The sequence below is a fragment of the Strix uralensis genome, chromosome 1 (assembly GCF_047716275.1).
Source record: "Strix uralensis isolate ZFMK-TIS-50842 chromosome 1, bStrUra1, whole genome shotgun sequence".
Classification (NCBI taxonomy): Eukaryota; Metazoa; Chordata; class Aves; order Strigiformes; family Strigidae; genus Strix; species Strix uralensis.
Window position 1 is genome coordinate 35456940 of NC_133972.1, and position 18116 is coordinate 35475055.

The 18116-nt window shown below is 37.6% G+C and overlaps 1 protein-coding gene across 4 annotated transcripts in view; it reads left to right on the top strand.

The window, feature by feature from the left end:
• OSBPL3 (oxysterol binding protein like 3) overlaps window positions 1–18116 on the top strand; it is a 91247-nt gene that overhangs the window by 59413 nt on the left and 13718 nt on the right. For 2 of the 4 annotated variants that reach the window (XM_074862534.1, XM_074862542.1), the window contains exons 12-18: window positions 840–970; window positions 4389–4496; window positions 7331–7465; window positions 8161–8254; window positions 11319–11569; window positions 13436–13573; window positions 16312–16375. In XM_074862534.1, the coding sequence (XP_074718635.1) occupies window positions 840–970; window positions 4389–4496; window positions 7331–7465; window positions 8161–8254; window positions 11319–11569; window positions 13436–13573; window positions 16312–16375 (921 nt within the window). The remainder of the gene's footprint in view (window positions 1–839; window positions 971–4388; window positions 4497–7330; window positions 7466–8160; window positions 8255–11318; window positions 11570–13435; window positions 13574–16311; window positions 16376–18116) is intronic. The other 2 variants (XM_074862550.1, XM_074862558.1) reach the window with 1 other exon arrangement.

Below are 18116 nucleotides of genomic sequence, written 5' to 3' on the forward strand. Positions count from 1 at the left end.
AGAAATCCTCTAATTCTCCAGTTCGATAAATGTTGAAAACCTACATAAAAAAAAAAACCCACAAACCTCCAAATTTTTATTCCTTGTGGTTAAAGAAAAGATTAAATGTCTTAAAAGTAAAAAAGATGAGGAAGGTGCATTTCCGCTTTAAAAATCTAGTGATTTTAAAATTGCATGGTCTGTTGTTTGATTTAAATGTTTCAGGTTGGTGATACTGGCTCAGGAAGCAGTAGAAGTAGCAGAATAACATGCACAACATTCAGGATCTGACCCTTTGAGTCACTAAATCATCTAACAAGCCGAAATTTCTTTATCCCAAAAAGAGATAACAAAACTCAACACCACAGTTGACTTGCTTGTGGAGAAACTACTAATCCTATAGCTGTGGCACAGTATGTGTTATAGCTGCTTTTTTGATTTTTTTTTTTTTCTATTTTATTTTTTTCTTCCCTCTCTTCTTCTACCCCACTGGAATTCTTAAAGGAATGTGGAATAGAGTCATGACCATCTGAAGATTCAAGCTAATTGGGAAACAAAAGCAAGTGAAGAGCAGATGTGGTTAGTTAGCTTTGTTGCCATCTGTCACAAATAATCAGAGTAATTTTGACTGTGGCTAATATAGTCAACACGGTAGCATTCACCATAAACATTTCTCCTACTAAAAAATCTACCCTATAACCTTGATTAATATTACCTGGTTTTAGTAACCCACCCTGAAACTCTCAACCTAAATTCCTGTTTCTGTCATCATAAATGATGTTTCATTGAAGTTTTGCATAATTGGTATGTATACAATTGATAGCTGTGTTTAACTGACACTTTTTATGAAATGGTTCTAGTTTACTTCACCTTGAGGTCAGCTTTCAGCACTATATCTACAGAAAGAGAAAAGCTGAAGCAGATGCTGGAGCACGATGCATCCTCATCTCCATCTGCACAAATAGTTGGCTTGAAGAATGCCTTAACATCTGTAAGTGACATGCTGAAGTTCAGCACGTTTCATTGCCATCCGATACTACTTTTAAATTTTATAGTAATGGATTTCTGTTTCTGTAGTGTCTGTTCTGATCTAGAATTTGCAATGTTGAATCATAGTAAGCTATTATATATGGTGTTTTTCAAAGACTCTTTCCTAAATGTTAAAGTATTGTGAAATCACTGAAGTTTGAGAGATTGATTTAGGTATATAGTATAATCTGTATCATTTGATGTTAAGAATCAGAGGGCTACTCTGTGACAATGAGTCTACTTTCTGTTGAAACATACACTGTGTAATCACGCAGTTCTGGTAGGTTGTGGGTTTCCTTTTCTTTTCCTAAACAGCACTCAAGTATTCACTGTATAATTTGGCATAAAATAAAGGTGAGAGCAGCTGAAAGCACTCAGCTGTTCCTTCTAATGCACTAGGGCTTCATCATGCTGCACCGTGCAGCTGTTCTGCAAAGCAAATTCAAGTATAGCTTGTTTATATTGACTTTCAACCTTAATTATGTGTTAGGTGTCTAAAAGCAGCAATGGAGCTGTTAGGGCAGAGTTCTAAATGCCAAAAATTGTGCTCTTAAAAAAGGTGGGGGGTTTTGGCTGGTGTGCTTTTTGTAACCGGTTGAGAATAGAAATCTCTGGTTGGTCATGTTTGAACATGTCAACCAGTGATCTGATTTCAGACCAATAAGGGCAATAATCACCATGGTCTTAAAATTTCAGTATTTATTGCAAATTCCTTATCAGAGGCAGGGGAAACTCTGGCATTGATAAATGTGATATAGCTCATCTTAGAATTATTTCAGTATGAAAACTTTCCTTTGCTTTACAAAAGCTGCATATGATTATAGGTTTTTTAAGCATATAACACGCCTCTTTGCCTAGACCTTAAGAGGCTGTGATGTCTTCATAGAATTTAGAGAAAGCTGAAACCTGTTGCATAATAACTATACTTACTTGCACTTCTTTGTTTTTGGCTTTCAGATGTTCAACTTCTGATATTTGAATAGGTGACTTTTATTTTTCCAGTGTTACTTGCCTACCATTTTATATCAGAAAATCCGTTTTAAGATTTCTGAACTCAGGGAACACTCAGCTTAGCATAAATTTTCTTTTATGAGCAATGAAATTCTGTTGTCCATCTTCATCCTCTAAATGTCATTTAAAAGTCGTGCTTTTAGATCTTTGTGATACTTAATAAGCCTTTTGTAGCCAATCCAGACGTCATCTGTGAACCTTGGCAGTTTCAGCAGAGGTTATCACCTGTGAGAGCTGTTCTTAGCCTGCAGATCTGTAAAGCTGATGCCAACAGAAATTTTCTCACCCTGTACAGCAGACATCCTGTAGGAGAAAGGAATAAGCTTCCTTTGAAAATGTATGGAAGCACAGATATGATAAACTTGACATATTTCCAAGACCACCTTGCAAGAGAGTTCTGTGTTGATGACTTTGATTTAGTGTTTGTTGTTGGTCATTTCAGTTTGTTTTCTGTACCTGAGGAACAAAAAATCAGACTCACAGGTTGAAAGCTATCAAACATAAGTCTGTTTTGCTCTTATCAGCCTGGCAGGGCGAGAAAAGTGAACAGATTTAAAGTGTATAAAACACCACAAAATTGGCACCCCTGCCTCTGCTTCTCTCTCATTAAGATAGTATCCTTGACCTATACACAGTCTAAGAAAAGCAAATACAGAATGGGGAAAAGTAGAGTATTTTTGGTATTAGGGGAGCAAGAAGACGATAGAAGGAAGAAAACTTTGTAGCAATCAATGAAAATTGGAAGATGCTATTACAGGAAAGCTGTGTAAATTCTTTTTTGCCCTTATTTGATGTTGTGGGTATAACATAATGCTGTCCACTTGAACTCTTGACAGAGAAGTGATATACGCCTGTATGGCGGTTTCAGACCACACATATGTAAAGCCAGAAATTACTTTCTCCCCTCCATCATCACTTTGAGTTTACTGTCTTTCCTGCCCTCAAGACTGTTTCCAACAAGAATTACTGTTGAAATCAGAAGCATTTGTGAGACAAAGCGGATGTGTAAACAGCAGGGTTCTCCACATCCTGGTATTGATTCAGATGACTAAAATGGGCAGTAAGTCTTCAGTATTGCTCCAAAATTAGTAACCCAATCTTTTTTTTCAGTTATATTTTCATTACAGGCAGGGTTGCATTCTCTTCCTACAAGTCCACTCTAACTGACATCTGTCCATCAGATGCACCCAGCGTGAGTAAATAACATGTAACAAACATGAGTTTGCAGTAGAGGCTTTTTATTCTCCTCATTGCCATTATAAGCCGATAGGACTGTGGTGGTTTAAACCCGACTGGCAGCCAAACACCACACAGCTGCTCGCTTACCCTCCCCCGCTCTGGGGGATGGGGGACAGAATTGGAGGGGTAAAGGTAAGGAGACTCAGGTTGAGATAAAAACAATTTAATAATTGGAATGAAATAAAAATAATAATTATGATAATAATAGTAATAATAGAATATAAAAATGAGTAATGCACAATGCGATTGCTCACCACCCACCAGCTAATGCCCAGCCTGTTGCCAGGTAGCAGTCCCAGAGGGGAGAGAATCCTGAAACCACAATCCCAGAAGAGAGAGCAAGCTGCAGCTTCCTAGCTACCCTCATCTATATGCTGAGCATGATGTTGTACAATATGGAATATCTCATTGACCAATTTGGGTCCGATGCTCTGGCTCTGCTCCCTCCCAGCTTCTTGTGCACCTGCACGCTAGCAGGACATGGAGAGTTGGAAAGTACTTGATTTCTTAGCAACAACTAAAACCATCAGTGTATTATCAACATTCTTCTCATACCAAATCCCATACTGAATCCAAAACACAGCACTATTCTAGCTACTAAGAAGGAAAATTAACTCTATCCCATCCAAAACCAGGACAAGGACACAAATTCTTCCTGTCTGAATTTAAGTCTTATTTGGAAGGCAAAGGGAACTGTCAGTATACCAGGCTGCTAGGAAAATCAAATGGTTTTGGATGTGGCAAGAGTAAGAATTAATGTTGAGAGAGGCTAGGTTGGAGATAGGGGTGAAGGAAGGGAACTTGAAAAGAAAAAAGATGGGCAACATGAATTTATAACTTACCAGCTTGCAAAACGTGGTAACTTGAAATATCCCTGCCATCTTTGGCTTTTTTTCTCCATTTATGTGTCTTTTCCCTCACACTGAACAGAAGTAGTTTTAATTTGAGAGATAAGGAACAAGGTTTGAAGCATTTATAATAAATGATTTGCTGAACCAGTAAAAAAATCATGTGGTGGTGGTGTTTTATCCTGCACTTTAAATACTCTTCACCCCTTTTTACACAACAAAGCCATGTTCAAGTTAGTTGAGAGAACTTTATATCCCCAATATTTTTGTTAAATATTCCAGGCAATAGCACAAAACACAGATCTTAAAGACCGGTTACGCAGAATACATGCCGAATCTATGATCCTTGATTCAGCATCTAATGCAAAATCAAGTCCAGATTTGGTGAAGGTGGGTATGGATTTCTCTTTCACTGACGTCTGTTCCTCAAGCCTCTACATCTAGACAGTGCTGCATAGCTGCGTCTTGTCCTGTTCTTCATGTCTTCCCTGTGGTGTACTGTGTTAGTAAAACGAGTCTGCTTTCATGGTTATGAGTCATTTCTGATGATGCATTGTGTAATACTTGATTTCAAAGACCTTCCTTGTGAGCAGTTTTCCTGAGCACGCTTCTGTTTCTTTTTGCTACTGGTTCCTGGTGTTCTCCCTTGCCTTCTGCCCACTTCCCATTCAGCATGAACACAGCTGCCGCCCTGTTATCCTCAGGCTGCTGGTTTTTTCCCTCTTATTCCCTTATTAACTTTCAAGTCCTGTAGTTCTTTCTGTTGCCTGTCTAAATATTGTTAGCCCAGAACGCTGGCTACAGGTTTAGAACAGCCATCAGACCTTTCCGTGAAAGGATCAAAGAAATGAGACGTACAAGAGCCCTTTCAGCCATTTAGTTTTCTTTGTGTGAAGCCAGGGAGTCTTCTACATATCCATTTAGCCAGTTTGAGACGTACTGATGTTCAGACAGTTTTTTGGCTGGCTGCAGAATGCATGTGAATATGGTGTATTTATAGGTCATAGGATCTAAGTGTTAATGGTGCTAGTGAGGGAAGCAAGAACTGTGTTATTTCTGATGGATTTTCCTAAATGTTAACTCATACAGAAACTTCTGCTGTGCTTGTAGTATAAATCTTTCATTAGGACTTGAGTGGATGTAAAGCTGGGGGTTTTATATAACTTATTATTTCCTTTTATTTTTAAAGACAGTTTAGTCATTCCATCTGTTCAATTCTGGTTTAGTTCTGTTTTAGTGGAGCTGTGTTTTGGTCATATTTAGCTGTTAGCTTTTTGTTTGTTGATTGTTTTTTTTTTTCCTTTAAGGTAGTTGATCATTCTAATGCCTTTTGCTTTTAATCCTATGAGAATTTGAACAGCACTTAAACTGCCACTCAGACAAGCATTAATGCGTTGGGTTTTAATTTCAGGAGTTCTTTATTTTCTTATTTAGTGGAGATCCTTACAATGACAATGGATTATTTCTGAAACTTGTTCTATGTACTGTATACACACAACAGAAATAGCTTTCAAAAGGTCCGTTAGAGGTTTCATTCACAAATTCCCTCTGGCATGGTTTGGGATGGAACTTAAGGATGAAATCACTTATGCTGGAGAAGTTTCATTTTAGATTTGTCTGAGGACTATGATACAGTAGTGCTGCTGTGAGTAAGGGCCACTGCACAAAATTTGCTTCTAAATGATACAACAGGTGCTATGATAGACCTGTGAAAATTGAAGCAGTATAAACTAGTATCTCAAGCCTTTGCATAAGGTAAAAATTTAATTTGTATATTGGGCAGTTTATGTTGTATTTTATCATGCCAGAGTGAGAACATGAAAGAAGACAACCTGAAACTCTCATGTGATAGCTATAAAAACCTGTTGTTCTTTTATGAGCCTTTCCTGCTCACTTTCCTTCTCAGATTCAAAATAGTATTGGAAACAATCCCAGTAGCAATGCTCACTTGTGTAAGACTTTTTTTTTTTTTTTTTTTTCAAACTTGTAGGCTAGTGTAACTGCCTTCCCACAGAAGACATGGTGTTGAGGCTTCCTCTTTTCTTGCTGCTGTATCAGAAGTATTTTATATAATAAAAAAAAAGTCTTTTGTGTGATGACAGTTCGGTTTGTTATCATGTCACCATTATCAGCACGTACTGAATAACATTCCATACTACAGTAAAATCTACCAGCAGAAAAGCTTTGAAAGATTTGTCAGTTTGATTATAGACTTGTCAGATTGTTCATTATCTTGTTCTGAAAATAAAACACTACAGTTCCTGCAAAATTATGATAGGGCAGTCATGGTTATAAGTTAGTAAAGCATCTCATGCAGAAAAGCTTGAGAGCAGCTAATACACTGCTTTGGGCCAGGTAGCCCTTTTCCTTAGTGTTGGTGGAGTTATTGAGGAAAATAATAGTGTTCAATGTCCTCCAACTTTATTATTACTGCATCTTCAGAATGAACCAATGTGCTGGGCCACATTTTGGAACTCTACTTAGGCCAACAATCTGTAGAGCTTCAATGGGAGGAGTTACTGAGATCTCCGTGGCAGTCAAACATGCCTGCAGCAGCAAAAGCAATGTCACTTTATGTGGCTTGGGTAATATGTTGGTTTTGGTTAACATGGAGCTATCCCAGGTGTAGATATGAAAGAAAGCTTTCCAAAGCACAGCATAGAAAATTACGTAGTGAAGAAAGAGAACTAGGAAAGCATTGCTATTATATACAAAGCAACTTTGCCCTTCTGAATTTTGTATGCCACTGCACCACAGGCTTTGCATTAAGCAAGGCTTGGGAGGAAAAGACTAATTAATTTGCTAAGATCAGAGGGGAATGTGAATCTAGGATGTAATATAAAGAGATGGCAGTTACGTTCTTTTGGGGGCTTTTTGTTGATACACTTGTGTGTATATCTGGCCAAATCACTCAAACACCAAAGCATTTTTACTTTTTTTTTTTTTTTTTTTTTTTAGGAAAAGGTACATGCAGCGCCATAACTGTTTTACTGGATATGCATTGCTTTTTTTCCTTCTTTTTTTCTTCTTTTTCTCTGGTCTCTTTTACTTTGTTTTTAAATCCCTCTTTGAAATACATGCTACCTTTCACTAAATTGGAGAGGAGCATGTGCAATCTTCTCCCAGTGTTTTACAGCCCTTTCAGTTATGTGACTGTGAAACTGCATGCATGAATGCTATTTGTGGTACTTCTTCTCTCAAAACTTTTTATTTCTTTTAAACAGGAAAATTCAAGGGAAGAAAGCAGAGGTCTGGTTCACCAGCTCTCCAATGAAAGCAGACTGTCTATAGCTGACTCTCTCACAGAATTCTTTGATGCACAGGAAGTCCTACTGTCTGCTAGCTCTTCAGAAAATGAGGTCTGAGCATTAAGATTGACATCATTCTGATGTAGTTTATCTGCTACTTGATATGCAGTCTTTCTGAGTGCTAACTGCACATCAGATGACTGCCAAAAAAATAAAATTTTCAAAACATTTAGAAATTAATATACTGCATGTATTTATTTGTTGTCATTGTCTCTTTATAGTAAAATGTAACAATTATTATGGAGAAGTCTTATATGCACATTGAGGCAAGTGGCTTAGGTAGCTAGGGTGCAGATACTGCATATATTGTACTGTCTGCCTTGAGTCATTATACAGGTGCTTAAGAAATTGTATCATAAAATATATATATATTCATACCTGTCCTTGTGATACCCTTAGCTACCTTGGGGCTGATGTCATGCATATTGAAACTTATTTGCTCATTTTGTCAACTCTCTCAGACTCCATAAAAACCTTGGCTTTTGATAGGAGGAAAGCCTTCTTAGCTGTGGGGCCAAGATGAAGCATGTCTCCACTCAAATAGCTGAATTTTCAATGATGATCTCTCCCAAACTCAGCTGTGTCTTCTTAGGACTTCTTAGTACTTTCTGTAAAACTGAAACACAGCTTAAACAGCTCAAATGTATTAAAACAATAACTGCAGAGGAAGGTTAACAATTTTCCTGTGCATATGGGGTTATTTTAATGAGTGATGTATCTTGCTTATTTCCCCACGCCACACTCAGGTATCAGATGATGACTCATACGTAAGTGATATCAGTGATAATGTCTCAGAAGATAACCTAAGCAATGACATGGAGAATGAAAGACAAACTTTAGGTAAGTTCAGTGTTTTATTATACCATGTTTTTCTTTCTTTTCTTTCTTTCTTTTTGTTTGTGATTATCTTTTTTCTTCTCTTACTGGAAATAATTTTATGTTACAGGTTTTGAGATGTAAATAGCCTGTGTTTTTTTTTTCTTACAGCCTCAGATTGGTTTTGAACAGCACATTCTGGCTAATCTGTTTAACAGGGCTGGGGCACCACTGATTAAGCAGGATGGCGGTTCTGTATCAGCAGAGAAACACCTATTTTCTTGGCTGCTTTGGTGCAACTCCCACTCCTTTTTAGTTCCTCTGCGGGCTTTTACGGTAACATTTTCATGGCCACAGGATTTTTCAAAATAGCAAGGCCTAGCTGCTTTCTTTTTTTTTAAATTTTCTTCTGGTCACTCTGTTGTTTCTGTCTGCAATTTAACAACTGCATTGAGAGCTCTGTTGTTTTTAGCAGAATTCAGTGTTTAAAGGAACATGAGAATAATTGCATGCTGGCATGCCTGGTGTATGACCATAAGGATTTATTTCTTCTGTGTTTTAATCATGATAGTCTTGTTAGTACATATGCTTATTTAACTGTCTTGCTAATGAGAGACAGAATCAAAAAAAGAGGGAGAAGAATTGGTCATAACAAACTAATTGGCTTTGTGCCTTCAACTCCTTTCAGCTAGCCACTAGTGTTCTTCTCACTCTATCAAGATATTTTTATCTTCAAAAATGCTGAACAGTGGTTTCTTACTAGCAGCTGTTTCCTGATCATCTCCAAGGACCAGTGGATCCCTATGAACTTGGGTAGTTTGATATGCCCAGAGATCGGTTGTATTCTGTAACTGTTTAAAAATGAAGATTTTTTTTTTTGAAAGATAGAAAAGAATAGAGATTGATTTATCTCATGATCTGGACCTTAGAAAACTGTACTAGTATGGCTGTTCATCTCCTTGTAAGAAAGACTATCACTGAAGATCTTCCGTATTAGCAGCACCTCCACTTGCTTCTGGTGCCTGCTATTTCTGTGCTTTGGGCAGCCTGACACTCCCATTAATAGCAAACTGGATGTCTTTTTCCTACAGGGCTTTATCTGAACCATAAATTGTGGGATTATGATAAAATCCTCTGGCCACTTTAATGTAGAACATCAGACCAGATGATGATAATGGACCAGTCTGGTCTTAAAAGTCACTGAGTATAGCTGGAGGTCAGATGTCTTAATCTCCTTCAGTATTGTTGCTGGCCATTTGTCACAGCTCTTGCAAACCAGAACTGCGTGTGCTTTTCATGGGGAGTTGGCAAACTTCACTGTATAGAAAATTTGGTATCTGAATATCTTAGTTGTTCCTCTACTCTGTTTTGTCACCAGTTTACCCCAGTTAATGGGATGGTCCAGACGATGTGGTTCAGTCAGTATTCTGCTTTTAATAAGAAGCTGTCAAAGGACATAGCCAAATCCCATTTCAGAGAGCTCTTTTGAATGATAAAGTTTTAGAATTTACCTCCTTCCTCTCCAGAGACCCCCTCATTCCTGAAGTATCTAAGGGAACATCGTTCTTTTTGACCTCTTCTAATATTGAATAAATTCTCCCAAGAGGGAAGTATAGGAGCCAACCTCTTAACAGTGTAATTGTTTCAGGTAGCTTTTTTGATTTATAGTGCTTGTGCCATTTTTATACAGAAAGAAAGAGGCAGTAGAGTGCAGATAGTTCACTTGTCATTACAGTAACTTGGTCATATGAGATATTAGGACTTCTAGTTTGTGAGTGGCAGGAAAGATGGAAACTTCATCCTTAAAACTTTGAGGCTGCTGATTACACTTGGAAAACTCCATCTGAGGTAGCATACATGGTAGTACTGGATGGAGAAGTTAGGCCTTGTGGTTATCTGTACTCTGTCACTGCTGGAAGCACTGCTGGTATCATGTTTATGTCAGTGGACCAGCAGAGGAAATACTGGTTGAAATCGTGCATTTAAGGGCAGTGATTTTTTGGGCATGTGCAGCACAGGAAAGATGTGCTGCCCAGTGCTCTCTTAATTCCTCCAAGACAAAGCTGTGTGAGGAAAGCCAGATGAGGACAGAGGTTGACAGACTGGTGCTATACCTGAGTGTCTCCAAGTGTAACTGATTCTAGGGCAGGAACCCTAGGTGCTTCTAAGGACATGTAAAGATTAAATATGTTCTTGTGGCACCATATTCCTCTCTGAAACGAGATTAATGTACAGCTAAGCAATGTAACCACTTCAGACTAGTGCCTGTTACAGAAGCTTGTAGCTCTACTTTGATTCTGCCACAAATCATTTCATGACACACTTAGAACTATTTATCCTGTTCCCATTGCTTTGACGTAGCAACACAGACCTCAGATATTCATGTCAAGGACTCTTGACATGAGTCTTTTTTTTATCTTCAGCAAACCCGTAGCCCCACAGTTGCTTCAGCTTTTCCACCTTTAAAACAGGCCATTTCTCCACCAACCTATGGACATACTAAAAGCCACTGTCACTAAAACTTTTTAAATGCTAAGCACTATGGGGAGCACTGTGGAAGAGCCTGCATGTAAATCTGTGGTGCAGTAAATTTCCCTGGTAGAAGTATTCAAAAAAGCAGGAAAAGATAGGTAGGAGTTGTTATTATGCTTGGATCTGTAAGTTATGCCTTACCTTCTGAGAAGTGTCAACTTAATTGAAGCTCTGTCAAGGAGGGAGGTTTTATGTCCTTTAAACAGATAGGAATCCATCTCTGTTACAAATAAAATAGTTATAATATTTACTCTTTCAAATTCAGTGGAAAGCCTCAGCCTTTCTTGTAGCCATTTAAGGGGAAGGAAGGTTATTTTCTATGCATCTTTTGAAGCTGGCATTTACCTCAGTTAACATACAGAAATTAAAATCTTGTTCTTAATTTTATCATTTTTATAACAGGCTGTCTTCAAACCACAGGTGAAATACTTGAATTGTGAGGGTGTAAGGAAGTTTTGACAGAAAAAATATGGTTGCATTTTAATGTATGGTTGCAAAGGGAATGAAACTAAATAAACAGTGAATTGACTTGTTCTGCCACTTCCTTCCTTTTCAGACTGCATTTCTGAAAGTGGAATTGGATGCAATTCTAAACGGAGAACATGTTTACCAGCTCCATGTCCTAATACAAGTAACATCAGCCTATGGAATATCCTGAGAAATAACATAGGAAAGGATCTCTCCAAAGTGGCCATGCCTGTTGAATTAAATGAGCCACTTAACACCCTTCAGCGTCTCTGTGAGGAGCTGGAGTACAGTGAGCTACTAGATACAGCAGCGCATACACCTAACCCATTTGAACGGATGGTAAATATGTTATTCCAAATACTAAGTAACATTCAATATAATTAGAATAGCATAAATATAAAAATAATCTGCCAAAGAAATGAAGATGTTCTGTTCTATTTTTCTTTTTCTCCCAGCTGAGAGAAGCAGACTCTCCAAACATGTGTCTGTACATACTTACATACCCACTATTTTTGACTCTTCTGCATAATTTCTGTTGCTTTGCCAGGAAGTCTCTGTCCTCAAGTACCTTGCTGTCCTGCAAGTTTAGTTCTGGTTTGCAGCTCTTACTCTCTAAGATTGAAAATTCACAGCAAAAACGGAGCAGGGGGTTGAACTAATATACTTCCCTCTTGAGTATGAAAGCTACAATATATCTTTTTTTAAGGGTGTCTATCTGGTAACACATTTGTGCACAGAGGATGCTGGATCTTCCAGTCCTACACTACTGTGGTATCTTCGTTAACTAAATGAGCTTCATTTGTTCTATTAACTGGTTTTGTGAGTTCTGGGGTTGATCCAAAATGTTCAGGATCTCGAAACCAGGCAATATGAATGTATGTGGGCTACAATAATGGTGTCATCTTCTGCCAGTGCAGAACCCTGAATTCAGCATTTGGCAAAAGAACTAGAGAAAAATGCATTTCAGTTGTTCTGCTGCCAGGTGCACAAAAGATACTTAATACGTAAGCCCGTAAATAAAGGATTAAAAGCTCTCTAATTATCTTAAATGGAAGCTATAGGTTGTCCCTTAAACTCAATTAAGTCTTTCCAACTCAATATATTTTATGTTAAAATTAGGTTATTAATTAATATAAATAGTGGTGTGATAAATACTGTTTGAAAAGCCTCTGACACTCTGCAAGGGTTACAATTTAGTGTCTCTTCTCAGGACAAAGGGTGTGGCTATTAACAGGGGGTTTCAGTGCATAGCTTTCTTTGTTCTCTTGAGAACATACCTTAGAAGGAAAAGGAAATGAGCTAGTTGTTCATATGGGAGTGAAAAGAAACCTTTTTCCTCCTGCTCATACCCAAGCATCTGGAAATTACCTCAGAATGCAGTATTCTTTGCCTTTGAGAAATTCCTGAGGCAAAATTAATGCTAGCTGTTGCATAGTAATTGCAATTGTTCATAAAAGAGCCATTTTGAAGTGGATTCAGTTTCTGAAATTGTGAAAGGAGAGCATCTACACTTTCACAAGATGAGGAAGGGGGAAGGAAAAGAGAGAAAAATGGTACAAAAAATACCTGAATCGCACAACTCCAAATTCCAATTCCTTAGGTTTAGGAGGAATTATGCTTGAGTTTACTGCAAAAATTTAAAAGGGTTACCTGTGTAATTCATAATCAAGAACAGTTTCATGATTAGGTAATAGCACACAGTAGATCAAAGGCAATTCAATTCAAACTGCATTAGAAATAGCAAACTTGGTAAAAACTCATCCAATACTTCCTGTGCCATTTTAGGAAAAGGATGGTTGGTAGATCCATAGAATCACAGACCATAACTATAAAAGCCAGTTATAATACAACATCTAACAGTGATTAAGGTTACTGCTTTGAACTGTGTTGCAGAGCTAAGCTGTTTCAAACAGTTTTCAGAGATCCTGTTTTCAGCTGATGAAATTTGCAGTCTTTGTCTCTAATAATTCCATCCCTGGACCATTGAATGACTGAAAACTGAATAATTCTCTAATGTGTGAGCTAGTGATTAACTTGCAGGAGGCATGCATGTTTGTAGTCTGCAAATGATGGGAAAAATACAGACTCTGATGTCAGGATAAGACCTTATTTTTTTTTTCCTTATGTTAAATCAGAAGCTATAGCAAAAGTTGTGCATGGCTCTGGTAAATTAATTAATCAAAATTCCACATATGTTATTTCCAGGTGTATATAGCTGCATTTGCAGCTTCTGCGTATGCATCCAGTTACTACCGAGCTGGAAGTAAGCCATTTAATCCAGTGCTTGGAGAAACCTATGAATGTATTCGTGAAGATAAGGGTTTCCAATTCTTTGCAGAACAGGTATTGTATTCTGCAACCCTTAGATTTACTACTTGATACAGTGATTAATTCTAAATGCATGGCTAGAATCCTCTGGAATTAATAGCAAAATACAAAATTACTTTATATAACCTGACTCCAGCAAAACCCAAGGGACGTTGCAGAACTATAAATGAAGGAAATTGTTTTTTGAGGAAAGTCTGCTAACTCTGGGATGGAACATGACAACCAACAGTTGATACTGGAGAAGCAAAGGCTGACAGGCTGCCTACTCCAGTAACTAGATACTTGGTTAAGTAGAGTGCAATTCCCCATGCTGAAATCTGATCATGACTGCAACAAGCATTCACATTCTTGTCATTTTCTTTTGTGTGTGATCATTAAAAATACTGTATCTTCAGCTGTTTAATGTCTTCTTTTACAACAAATATATCCCTTGCGTGAGTCAATCAACCACTAGTATTTTCTATGGCAGAATCAATATATTCTGCTTGCTGTCCAAACACTTTGTGAGCTAAGCCTTTCAAATCTGGTGCCACAGCTTAGTAGGTGAAGGATGTGTACAACACATCAAGGTCGGAGTGTTTGTTCCCCCATTAGGGGAGTTATCTCCCCAATAGGAGACTAATTATTAAGTATGTGAGAAAAATATTAAATTTTAACCAGCCAAATTACCAGAATCTCTAAGCTTGAGTCATATGTTAAAAAGATGTAAAATTTATATAATCTAGTGCTAGCAGGGTAAGAAAGATTGAAAGCTGTTTCATTCTGTCTAGACATAACAAATAAAATTACAAAAAGTGCAGTGGGCAAGGGTGTACAACCTAGAAATTTGATCAGAGAAAGCCTTTTAAGAGGCTTCCTTTAAGAAATAAAAAGTGTTTTTGACCACCTCTGAAGATACAAAATTTTGTACATTGTGTTTTAGAACTGACAAAAAGGCGTGCTATGTGATCTTTCTTTAGTCTCAGGAAATGTCACAGGCAAGAGTAAAAATAAGGAAAAAGGGAAGAAAAAGCAAGAATCAAATTTAAAGTTCAAGTAATGTATCTGGTTCTTCATTGTGTTACTTCAGTTTTAAGACGATGCGTGTAGAGCACTGCAGTTACCAGTGTAACGTGGAGTAACAAAGTGGTGAATAAAGGTTGGTGCTGAGCTTAATGTTAGATTGAATTAAAGAGATTTTCCCCTGAATACTGGCTAAATCAGTACAAAGGCTACTTTTTCTAAAGAGGAATTTTTATTCATGAGGGGGCTTGGGCTGTGAACAACTACTGTTCTAATACGTGCAATAAGTGACATGAGTTTATAGAGTGGTAAAATTACTGTAATAGCATGGGGTGGAGGAATATTAGGAGAGGAGGGCAGTATAGGAGGAAATTTCATGCAGCTTGCGAGCATTAAATATTTCTCTTTGCATCAGGAGCTGTTGCTTATTGCTTGTGCAAGCATTTTGATGCTTACTCTAGATAACTTGTTAGTGCAGATAGTATGTAATCCTTGAAATAGTATGTAATCCATGAAATAGATAAGCAGAATGTATAAAATAAGAAATTCTGTTCTATTACTAGAGTGAGTTTAGAAGAAGTCCACTTGGTGGCATGACCTTACTCTGGAATTGTAACAGTTTAAGTGAGAGCTAAGTTTAATGCATGAATTATAGTGACATCTGGGGTTAATCTGGGTGCAGTATGTGTGAGAGAGAGAGTATTGCTCTTGGTGAATTAGGACATAGCTGAGAGTAATTAGTACTTTACTTTTTTTTTTAAACCAAGTAGAGGATGTTCAGTAAATAAGTGGATGCCTACAGAAAAAAATGCTCGATAACAGATTTGCAAAATGAGTAACAAAGAAGAAACACTGCATTTGAGCCATGTAGGTGGTTAAGAAATTAAATTCATCGTGGGAAATAGCAATTTGACTTGAAAATAAAGTTGTCTTTGTCAAAAGAACAGTAGGCATGACACATCAAAGAGTTGGTCCCGGGTCAGGTGTTAGTCGTGTTCACCCAGAAGGGAGAATTTACAACCAAGCAGGAGTGACTGCTTTCACTCAGTGCAGTTCCTTTACTGTTCACTATTTCCTTTTAATAGTCTGCATTGTGTATTTGTTTATTTACTCACAGTCCTTGATTTGCTATTTTGGTGGTTGCCCTAATTCATGTATGTGCTGTTACCCAAAGCTGATAAAATGCAGTGCACATGGTTACTTTTGCCCGAGAAACACCTGGGATGTCACTGCTGCAGTAGTAGGGCTTGCTAGATGGAGTTTCATGGCTTGATTTCCCCACCCATGGCCCCTCAGAGATGCTGATTGCTGTCTCCACCCTCACAGTCAGGGTTTTGTGGGTATTTGCTATTCAGAAGAATTTGGCCCTTTATTTTTTTTTTATTTTTGTCTGTGTGCTCAACGTGTGGCTTCTGTTAATATATGAAGAGGTCCTAAGGGTAAATGTAATTATCACCTTAGAGACAATGTACAAAATATATAGTTAGATTTGACTGGATGAACAAAGTTCACAGGCCTTTTAAAACAAGTGCTTCCCATTTCTTTCAAGGCTTTTTAGGCCTCAGTACCTTATTAATCTCACTGACTCCCCCTTCAGGACACAACTGCAAAAGGAAAGTAAATGTTCAAATTGTAAATGCCATATATGAATGAAAAATGAAGGGGAAAAAAAAAAGGAACCCAAATCAAAATGACTGTTCGGGTGTTAATATGTCCATCTTTTTTCTTCCCCTTTCATGTCTTGCTATTAGGTCAGTCACCATCCACCTATTTCTGCATGCCATGCTGAATCTGTGAATTTTGCTTTTTGGCAAGGTAACTCTTCAGTCTCATTTACTTTTACAGTGTTCATAATATTTTCATTGTATGTATAGCATGAAATATCCAAAGATTGGGAAAAGATGAAATTCCCTGCTTATATTATGATAGAATCGCTTTAAGAAATCCTAGCCTATACTTACACTTGCATATGCTTCTTACGTGGATGTTCTGCCGTTATAAAAATGTTCAAGGTTTGTTTGGTTTTTTTATAATGCTAGTTGATTATTCTTTTCATGTATGAATATCTGCATTTCTTTAAAATCAGGCTGGTTTTGGGGGGCGGTTCTTTAGTAAAGAAGAGTTGTACCTCAAGCTATTTATAAAACAAACCAGGACACAGCTTGAAAAACTACAGGTTAAATTCTGAGCTTGTCAGATCTTGTAAACCTGTTCTGAAAATAATTTCCAGAAATGAGCATAACAGCAAGGATAAATATATTTACCTTGCCTTTCTCTGCTGGCATTATTACAGTGTGTAAGATTTCATGCTATTTGACTACTAACATTGTGTTTCAAAAGAAGTGTGTTGAAGCTTTGTTTGCTGTGTGATGCCGGTGAAGATGTCAGCCAGTCACAGTACCTGTGTGATTAGATATTTTTGGAGTGTACACAGAACATAACTGCCTTTTAACTCAGTTAAAATCCTTCACCCAGAAGTTTGTCAATTCGCAACGTAGCCATATTATAACCTGTAATTCTGTTATGATTGACACTGCTGACTTGATTATAGTTATTACCAATGGAGCCATACTGACCAGAAATTGGAACTCTGTCATTAGTCTGGGTTTTATTATTCAATATAATTCTTTGCTTTGTAAACAAATATGGGGACAAGAGCCCTTTTGTTCTTAGCCAAAAAGCAGGGATGACCAAAAATTTATTCAATAACTGAAAACTGTATAAGCAAGATTAGATGGAAGCCTGTCTTAATAAAAACTGATGAGACTGATTTGTTTAACAGATCTTGACAATGGTTATCACTCAGATATTTTAACACTTGCATTTAGAGAACAAAGCTCTTCTGTAAAGGTGAGAGCTGAGAATTTGGTCAATGAGAGAGTCTGAGACTTGGATTTGATGAGCATGGGAGACTCAATCAGGTCACTATGGGGGTTTGGGGGTTTGGTTTGGTTTTAAATGTGCCTAGCTGAGCTTACAGGAGATCTAGATAATTATTTTTTCCAGTGCAAAGGCAGTTTGTAAATACTGTGGCCTCTTGTTACGGGGCTATATTAACTTGTGTGAAAAGATTAACATCAAGTTAATCATAAAGGTAGCTCGTCAATGAGGTAAGTTCATTCTGTGTGCAAAGATCTCTTCACTTACCATATTATCTCCTCAGCTGAAAAGGAGACAGTCCTCAGCAACATTGCCAGAGTAGCGCTGTCATCCCATCGGATACTGACTTTAGTTCATCTGTTTCAACATAAGAAATCTCTTGATCATCTCCAGTGAACCAGAAGACTGGGTTCTGACAGGGACAGTTATTTTGAAAATTGTTTTCCCTGGCTTATGAAGCTGACTCTGCTTTTGCAAAGAAGTGTGGACACACGAACAGTGGAAATGCAAAAAAAGAAAGCTCCAGAAACTACAGCATCTGTGCCTGAATTAGTCCGAGCATAGCTTTGAAATAACAGTTTGCTTTTCTTTGCTGTCCTAAAATTTTTGCGTGATCAGGTTACACAGTTTCCCAAGATGTTTCCCGTGTACTGATCTCTATGGGACAGCTTTGCCG